At 34.2% G+C, this 9,748-nt stretch overlaps 2 protein-coding genes across 2 annotated transcripts; one reads left to right on the top strand and one right to left on the bottom strand.

Annotated features, from left to right (window-relative positions):
* Positions 1–2,152: 2,152 nt before the first annotated feature.
* LOC107924328 (eukaryotic translation initiation factor 1A) lies at positions 2,153–3,703 on the top strand. Its single transcript, XM_016854722.2, has 2 exons — positions 2,153–2,382; positions 3,023–3,703. Exon 2 carries the CDS (start codon positions 3,046–3,048, stop codon positions 3,472–3,474), a length of 429 nt encoding a protein of 142 aa, XP_016710211.1. The 5' UTR covers positions 2,153–2,382; positions 3,023–3,045; the 3' UTR covers positions 3,475–3,703.
* Positions 3,704–4,113: 410 nt separating this feature from the next.
* On the bottom strand, positions 4,114–6,681 carry LOC107924327 (protein IQ-DOMAIN 1). Its single transcript, XM_016854721.2, has 6 exons — positions 6,171–6,681; positions 5,786–6,070; positions 5,419–5,625; positions 5,007–5,120; positions 4,541–4,918; positions 4,114–4,451 (listed from the first exon to the last, which is right to left on the bottom strand). Exons 1-6 carry the CDS (start codon positions 6,246–6,248, stop codon positions 4,368–4,370), a joined length of 1,146 nt encoding a protein of 381 aa, XP_016710210.2. The 5' UTR covers positions 6,249–6,681; the 3' UTR covers positions 4,114–4,367.
* Positions 6,682–9,748: the final 3,067 nt, after the last annotated feature.

Here is a 9,748-nt window from a genome sequence, read left to right as displayed (position 1 = left end):
GAAAACTATCCTTATTGGAAAACTCCCTACCAACTTCCAATTTGACTGAATCTAATGACGAACTTGTATAGTCACGCCTTCTGTGTGGTAGATCTGGAAACTCCAACGCATCATCTTGAGATATATCGATATTATGCATGTGGGCTGGAGGCAAGTATGCCCTGAATTGCGGATCTTCTTTTTCTTCATCTAAAACCCCTTCAACATCTTCAGGTATGGTTGTAACAGGCTCCGATTAAGAAAATAATGCAACTTCTACACCATCGGGCCCGGGTTCTTGAGGTAGATCCACATCGGACTCATTATCTGACCCACCATCATCTACAACGAATGAGGTCCCCTCGCCGGTGGATGTCGTAGGGAGTACATCATCCCTTCTTGTAGACGTTTCATAACGTCCCCAATCAGATGTGGATTGCCAACTACTAGAAGTTGATTTCATTCCCCAGTACGTATTTCCAATACCAAACATTGACCCACCGAAGTGCATGTCCCATCCACCAACGGAGTGTCGTGCAGGGGTTGTGTATTCCATACTGCTACCAAACACGGGAGCTTCCGTGTTTTGCCACTCACTAACAGAGTGTTGGGCATGGGTCGTGTATTACTTTCGAAAAATAGTAGATGTTGAAGTCGCAAATGCATAATTTGGTGAGGAAAATTGTACATATAACTCAAGATAGGGTGATCCACTAGCAATATGAGTCTGCACCATTGCCTCCAAGCTACTAGGACCTTTGATGTCGAATGAGTCATATCTCACGGGATCAACCAAAGCACAAAATCGAAACTTAATAGACAAAACTTTTATTGGCGTCGTTTTGAAGATTTTACGCCTAAGTCTTTTACGAAGTTTTGTCAAATCTATGTTCTAGTTAAAAACCAGTTGCGCTATGCTCTCCGATAAAAAATAACACCGTTCTCCGTGTCACGGACCTCACCATCATAGTAAATAACAACACTAATACGTTCACTCATCTTTAGTTTCTATTCTGCTTTAGCCTCAATTTCTCTTGCTGTAACTTATGCAACCTGAGAATGAAATTTGACTTCTTTATAGTCTAAGGCTAAATAGAAACTACTGTAGCAAAAGAACGTCCACGTGGGAGCTTTTTTCAGTAATTTTGCTGACAGTGTATCCTGCTTGAACGTTTTAGACACTATTTGTTCAAAAAAGTCTTCTCAAAATTATTTTTTCAGATACTACTATAGCAAAAGAGCGTCCACGTGGGAGCTTTTTTCAGTAATTTTGCTGACAGTGCATCCTGCTTGAAGCATTTTGGACACTATTTATTCATAAACGTCTTCTCAAAATTATTTTTTTAGATGCTACTGTAGCAAAAGAGTGTCCACGTGGAAGCTTTTTTCAGTAATTTTGTTGACAGTGCATCATGCTTAAAGCGTTTTGGACACTATTTGTTCAAAAATGTCTTCTCAAAATTATTTTTTCAGATACTATTGTATCAAAAGAGCGTCCACGTGGAAACTTTTTTCAGTAATTTTGCTGATAGTGCATCCTAATTTAATTAATTAACCCTAAAAATCCTAAATCCTAATTTAATTAATTTTTTAAATTAATAGTTAATTTAATTAACCCTAAACCTTAATTTAATTAATCATAAAACCCTAAACACGGTAAAACTCTAAAGTCTTTAAACCTTAACCCTAAACCCTACTTTAATTAATTAATCCTAAAAACTTTAAACCCTAATTTAATTGATTTTTTAAATTAATAATTAATTTAATTAATTAACCCTAAATTCTAATTTAATTAACCCTAAAACCCTAAACACAATAAAATTATAAACTCTTAAAACCCTAAACCTTAAATCAAGCAAAAAAAACTCTAACCCTAAGAAACAAGGCAAAACACGTCCTTGGGGGAGCGTTTTGTCCATGTCAGCACAAAGCGTGCCCTCAAGGAAGTACTTTTTGCTGACGTGGACAAAACGCTCCCCAGTGACGCATTTTACTGACATATTCCCTGATTTCGCGCTAACATGGATGCACTTTTAGGAAATTCAGACCTTTCTAGTAAATAATAAAAAAATTGGCCTTTTTTTATAAATAATTTTAGAAATCAACGTTTTTTAGTAAATTACCCCTCCAAAAATTATTTAACTTTAATTAAAGTGACTTTGAAAAATAATGTAAACAAAAACCTTAATATTCCAATCATATCCGCTAAAAGAAAAGTCCAGTCGGATCTAATAAAATTCGGGCAGGGCAAAATTACTATAAAACTTTTGTAGACTCTTCGTTTCGAAGCTAGTGTTTGGCCTTTGGTGACGAAGAATCAGATTGGTTCTATAAGCTTCTCTTATCTTCAACTCTTGACTCTCAAGTGTTTTACTCTACGCAGCAGAAGCAGAAGTCAAAAAGGTTTTCTTTTATTTTCTCTGTTCGTGTTTTACCCTTTTTTTTTTAAATCTCTTTATTTTGACGCTTATTTTTACTTCAACTTGCCGATAATTAGTTTTTTATCATTCTCTGTGAAAGAATACCGTAATTTGTTCTTGGTAAAATTACTTTTTTTTTTTTGCTTTTTCAAAAAAATTAACTTATAGGGTTATGTTATAATGATTGAGATTCTGTTTAGTTTCTTTTTTTTTTAGTAGTTTTAATTTCTTGATCATGTAATTCTGATTGCTTTAACTGATTAAAGCCTGACTTTTTCCCTCCTTTTTTGTTTTCTATTTATTGAAATTATTATTTTTATGTATTTTTAGTTTGACTGTGATTGTACTTTTGGTCATTGAATCATAAACATAATTTTTTTGCTACAATTTTAATCAATAAATTGCTTAATTTTAATAGCATCAGAAATTTTGATTCTGATATTTGTGAATTATTGGAATTCAAGGTTTGGATAGAAATTACATATTGATTTTATGTCTATATTTTGTTTACACTTGTTTATGTTCCAATTTGATTAAATTAAATTGATTTATATTGAACTGATTTCATATTTTCAAGCATCTTGATATTTTGGCTTATGTGAAGTATTTGGTTTTTTTCTTAGGCACAAGGCTATAAGAAGAGACCATGCCAAAGAACAAGGGGAAGGGAGGAAAGAACAGAAAGAGAGGGAAGAATGAAGCTGATGATGAAAAGCGCGAACTCGTGTTCAAGGAAGACGGCCAAGAGTATGCCCAAGTGCTTCGAATGCTAGGCAATGGCCGGTGTGAAGCCTTGTGCATCGATGGTACTAAGCGCCTTTGCCACATCCGTGGGAAGATGCATAAGAAGGTTTGGATTGCTGCTGGTGATATAATCCTTGTTGGGCTTCGTGACTATCAGGATGATAAGGCTGATGTGATCCTCAAGTACATGCCTGATGAAGCGAGGCTCTTAAAAGCCTATGGTGAGCTCCCAGAGAATACGCGTCTCAATGAAGGCATTGTCGATGAGGAGGATGAAGGAGGTGCAGATGATTATGTTGAGTTCGAAGATGAAGATATAGACAAAATCTAGGGTTTTGGGATTGGTTATGTTTGAATAATGTGTTTAAATGTTAGAAAAGGGATATTGTTAATGTTGATGGATGCTGCTAAGAAGCCTGCAAATACCTGGGATTTATCCCAGAATGCATAAGTTTGCATTTGTAAGAGGTGAATGTTCATTCTTAGATGTAATGTTAATTTTGCTCAAACTGTGTTCCATATCTCAAATTTACTAATGACAGTTAAGCTTATTTTGAGCATTTTCCTCAGTGTTTGATTCTATGTTTCTCCGATTCTTAATTGTTCTTGAAGTAATCATGCTTCTTGATTTACTCATGTTCAACATCTGTGTCTACACATCTAGCATAGATATGGGGATATGACTTTCCTAGATCTTCCAATTACATGGAAAGAAAACTGTATTCATGATCTAGTGGAGGAATAAAATGTCAGAAAAAGACCCATATTCAACCCTCACTCTCATCTGCGTTCAAGTAACATATGTTTGATCTAGGCGACTAATGCTTCAGTAGGAGCTGTAGGTTAAATGCAGCCTTGTGAGACTGAGAAGTGGGATGCATAGTTATATACAGTATGCATTTGCTCCTGGCCTGTTTGAGAGAGTGATCCAGATGTAGGTTTCAATCATTTGGACCATGAACATGGAATCTTTTGGGTTGCAAGTTCAGCTACTTAAGCAGCCTTTTTTATTTGATACTTAACAACCAAAACTCAAGGAGTTTACAGAATGAACAATAGTTTAGTGACAGCATTTACAGGGAAACCTACCATTTTGTTGAAGCCACATATTAAACAGAGTAAGCCTTAGTCCTTGTAGCAACTTATTTCTCTCCTAACATTATAAAAATCCGAAGATCAAGCGGTTAAGAGATCTGGTGAGAGTTGATGGTTAGCACTGTTGCATTAATTTCTTTCTGGCCTCTTGATTGCTTGCTCTTGTGCCTTCTTATATTTTACACACTCCCCTGAACCATCTTTCTTGCTCACCTGCAGCAGTATTAAATGATCTGGTTACATTGGAGTATTAAAGCACTAATAGAAGCCAGAAACTACACATACAACTATTAGCGTCTAACCTTGTTGGATTCCTTGGATGGTTGATAGCTTGGTACAGTTTTCCTCCTCGATATAGTTCTTGTAGCTTTAAGCCTGTTCTTTGATGGACTGTATTGATGTTTTTGCTTACAAGTTGGTGCTGGTAAGGTTTCTAGCTGGATAGATACTTCATTAGATCCACAACTTTCTTTCTCTTCACCTGCTCCGTCTATAATTCCTTTCCTGATAACAAATCTTTGATTGTGGTCTACAGGTTCAAATTGTTTGTTATTGTTTTCACCCAGTGAGCTCTCTGGAACACGGGTTGCCATCCATCGTTCTAGCCAGCTCCAGCTTAAGCTCATGTTCTGTTCCATGCCATCAGGTTTTCCTTGTTTTCTCTTGGAGCAGATTCGAAGCTACCAAAGGAGTTTGGATAAAGTTAGACCAGTTCAAATCTTAAACTTGCATTTCTCTTTTGTTCTGTAGGCAAATTTGTATCTTTACCTGTTGCGAAAAAGCATAGGCCAGTGCTCTCTCACGCCTAGTCATCGCTTCTAGTTTGTTCTGAATCCTCATTTTTGATATATTACTACTCACCGTGCTATCATCCCAGTCTTCCTGTTATTTCAGGTATCAAAGTAGAAAATAATAAGCAAAATCTGAACCTGGGGCATAGCCCCGTTAGTGCATGCAGTTACTCTAAGAGCATCCAGCGAATGTGGGGTTTGAATCCCGGAGTTTGCAGGATGCTGTTTTTTTGTCCAAAAAATGGTAAGCAAAATCCGCATATCGAGATTAGAACACAACTGAGCTGTGTATTTGAGAATATCAAGATCATCACTGACACTGTGTTCTTATCGTTTTCATGAATTAGTGGAATTTGGAACGCCAACTATTGGATTATTGCTTGTGTTACCTTTATCCTCAGAACCTGAGCTTTTGGTTTTTGTTGAACTCGGTGATGTACTCCTTTGCTTTCATCTTGAACTAAGAAAATTTCCACGGAGTTTCCAGTTTGAACTTCAATCGAAGTACCGATAGTGTCCCTGCTCGGACTTTCACTCCCTGTGAGTGTCTCCTGTTTATCATCCTTTCTTTTGATCTCTGTATCTCGACGCCGGGCCTAAAATTCAAGAACCAAAATACCAAAGAATTCAGACTTGCAAATTCATTAACATAATGCTACTCAAGCATGCCAGGATCCTGAACTTCTGCATGAAACTACATATACTGTCATTAAAATAGAAAAGATGTGAATTGATGAATTTGCAGGAGAATCAAACCAGAAATTGTCTAAATGCTGACTGAATAACAATGGCTGCATCTTCTGCATGGAATAGTTTAGAAATTGAGTTGTGCGTTTCCTCTGGCATGTTTGGCTTGGTCTCATCATCACCCTGGTTTTCTGGATGGTCCCTTAAACCTTGTGGTATAGGCTGAGTAACAGTGGCTTCAGAGCTCTTAACTGAACATGAATCTTCCTCTGCAACAACTGAATTAAATTCATCGCCACAAAGGTATGATCTGACTGAACTCCATCTTTTCTTGTCGGTCACATTACTTCTTGCCTAATAGGATCAAGACAAGATAGCCATATCTCAATTTAAGCAAATACTGCTATGGGAATTCACTGATTACAAGGCATATATATACGATATATAAACTTACTAAGCTGGTGTCTCGGGGAGTCCCAAAAGAGCTGTTCCTAGAGAAGACACTTCTAACCAGTTCTCCAGTGATACCCATCTCTCAATTTCTAAACTGAGTAATTCAATGAGTGAAATTCTCAAATGGTTGTCTGCAATTATATTGACAACCACTAGAGATTCCATGAGTCATTATTGGTTTTGAGAGAAAAAGAAAAATAAAGCTGAAAAAAAATGCTTTGTGACATTCTTCAGTCAGTTAAATTCTGAAGAGGCCAGGCTCGAGTGGATAATACTACTACAATAATTTTAGCAAATAAACAGCTAATCCACTTTTTTGTATTACAATAATCCATATGTTAGCTGTAATTGAAGATTAAAAAAGAAAAGGAAAAATCTGATGGGTTTTCAGAGCTTTAGAGCTGGAAATTAGTGCTTTAAATTCAGAAAATAATGGAAACTGATAAAAGTGAAGAATAGATAGAAAAGATTGGCATTTGAAGGACTGCATAGTTCTTTTATTTAATTATGTATTTTCAAGCACTTTTTTGCACATGTCTTGCATCAGATTGGTTTAAAAAAGTTTGCTTGCTACTGGGGTTACGTCTGTTGCTTTCTGGTTACTGCTCCTACTTTTCACTTTTTCATTTCGAAATTCGGCTGTTATTTATTTATTTATTTAGAAAAAACCAACCTTAAAAAACATGTCAATTAGCTTAAGTAAGCTAGAGATGTTGGTGAATGGAATCTGTAGGTGCAAACCATTGATAATTAAAATGCATTGCACTATTTAATTATAAATATTCGAATTGGTTGGAATTAAAAATATTGTTGTTTGGAATTGGTTGAATTTGGATTGGATTGATTTCTCATACCATGAATTTCTAAAGGTTTCCGACAATTCCAAAACCATTTCAAAGGGGTGAATGTACTTGACATGAGATTGGGTTAAATTAATCTTAAATGAATTAATTGAGTCCATGTATCATTGAGTTAATATTTACGGTTAAAATAAATATCATTTACAATTAAATTGGGTTATGTTTGAAAGCTTTTTATAATTATACAAATAATTTTTTTTGTTTGAAGTTAAAACTGTAAATAAATAAATCAATTTTCATATAATTTTTTAAACTGTGGTTTCAATTTGGTTTTATTTGATTTTTTTTAATAACACAAAAATTTATTTATTTTATTTAATAATAGCGAGAAATAATAGAAGGTTTTCTCATGTGCTTTCACCATTCCAAATGTGTGAATTAGGAAAAAGAAAAAATTAGTCATTTGATGATCAAGCTTTTCTCATGCATTGTGGTGGTAAAGTGGAACCATCCATCTTTCATCATTTTCGTGCTTGTGTGGGTTCGATTAAAGTAACTTTGAGGATCCATCTATCTTCATCATTTGCTATGTTTGGATCTTAATTTAATGCTAAAATTCTAACTATAAAAGTTTTAGAAATTTTGAGTTTATATATATATATGGATTATCCATTTGAATTTGAATTTGATTTAAGTTTTTCTGTATTTAAGTTTGATCTAGATTTAAGTTGGACTTTACTAATAATTATTAAGATGTTACAACTTCATTGTTATTATTTTAAATTTATTGGAATGAATTTCATGGTCTATTCGAAAATAGACTCTCTGTTATTATCCGACTATGGAATCCAAAATTAATATCTTAATTGACAAAAGAAAAAGAAAGAAGAGATAGTGGTGTTTGCGGACTACTTTTTGATGAATTGTTGTATAATGTACTAATTAAAGTGGGCTTGAAGCTGAAGAAAGGAAGGATGGAATGGGCCATGAAAACTGGAAACTATGTTTGAGTCATAAGCTATTTAGAGGGTACAACAAAAAATTTACTCTTGGTTATTCTCTTGTAATTAATCGAAAATTCTTGGTGAACTTTTGTAAAAGACAACTTTTAATCAGTTATTCTCATAAATTTCTAACAATTATCAAAACTATAAACTATTTACTCAAATTTTTAATGAAAAACTTATTTTTCTAGCAAAATACTCAAAATCCTATTGAAAACTCAACTTTGTAAAAATTCTTTTAAAAAAATTCTATTTATATAATACATACCAAAATATCTCACAACTATCAAAACTATCAACTATTTGCTCAAATCCCTAATGAAAACGCAATTTTCTAACCAAATACTCAATGTCCTATTGGAAACATAACTTTATAAAAAATTCTTAAAAAGTTATAAAATTGATAATGCCAAAAAAATTATAATTTTTGTGCTTTTTAAGTTTACTATTATTAATTTTAATATTTTTTTATAATTTTTCACCATATCTATTTATATAACAATATTTTATATGAATAACAAAATTGCCACCTTGGAGAACCTTGTTGATGTAGTACACTAGATTCTACGAGCCATGTCTTCTTTGATTAGTGCTGCTGCTATAGTTTCATCAGAAGCTGCGAGATACATACATAATGAATCCCCTGGTGAAGGTGAAGCTAACAATGGGGGGCAAGCCAAATACATTTTGAACTACTCAAAAGATTCTTAGAATTCTTATGTTTGTCTAAAAGGGGCCTTCAACATCTTAAAAAGTGGTAGGCATTTATCAGCCATTCTAGAGACGAACTTGTTCAATGCCACAATTTTGCCATTCAACCTCTGAATCTCCTTCGTATTTTTGGGTGGATTAAGATCCAAAATGGCCTTATTTTTTTTTTTTGGATTTGTTTCTATTCCTTTTTAGAAGATTATCAACCCCAAAAACTTACTTGTACCGGTATTGAAGACACATTTGACTAGGTTCAATTTCATACCATATTTTCGTAGAATATTAAAAGCCTCTTAGAGATCCACCACATGTTCCATCGAGGGAATTTTGGTTAGCATATCATTCACATATATCTCAATGTTCCTAAAAATACTATTAACCAATCTCTGGTATGTTGCCCTTGTATTCTTAAGACTAAAAGGCATCACTTTATAATAGAAGAAGGCTGTAATACCCTCACCTAATCCGATCGCCTAATCTGAGTATAGAGTGTCACAACTGAATCGAATTGGTCTTATCCACAGTTTTAATTTGAACTATTTTTACAGACAAACTTTATTACTTATTAATAAACATTCTTACGATCAAACCTTAAAATTTAAAATAAAAGTTTACTATCTTAAATTTTTAGACTCTAAGGAACTATTTAGTTACAATAAATTTTGACCCCGAGACGAAACCTCTAAAGGTACCTCATTCCTATGTGCATGACACTATTGATGGTGATCATTGATCTGTCTAGGTCTGGTTGGGTCTCTTCCCAAGATCCTTACACCTCCAACGAGTCTTGTATACGCCAGCAACTTAAAAATAAATTAAATTAAAATACGCCAACTACCTATTCTACTTAGGCGTTCGCGTTTTACTCAAAGTGGCAGACTCTGAGATGAATTCTGGGTTTCCTTCTTGATGGTTCGGTCGCTTACAATCATTACTTAGTCAAGTTTATGATCAGCCATCATGTTATAACGATTTCTTAAATGTTTCGTCATACTTGCAGATTCTCACTTTTCCTTACACACTTCCTATCAAAAACATCCTTTTTAGTTTTATTCTAGCCCGCC

This window comes from Gossypium hirsutum, chromosome A11 (genome assembly GCF_007990345.1).
Source record: "Gossypium hirsutum isolate 1008001.06 chromosome A11, Gossypium_hirsutum_v2.1, whole genome shotgun sequence".
Taxonomy (NCBI): Eukaryota; Viridiplantae; Streptophyta; class Magnoliopsida; order Malvales; family Malvaceae; genus Gossypium; species Gossypium hirsutum.
Note: the sequence above shows the minus strand (reverse complement) of the source record. Positions and strands in the feature narration are given on the sequence as shown.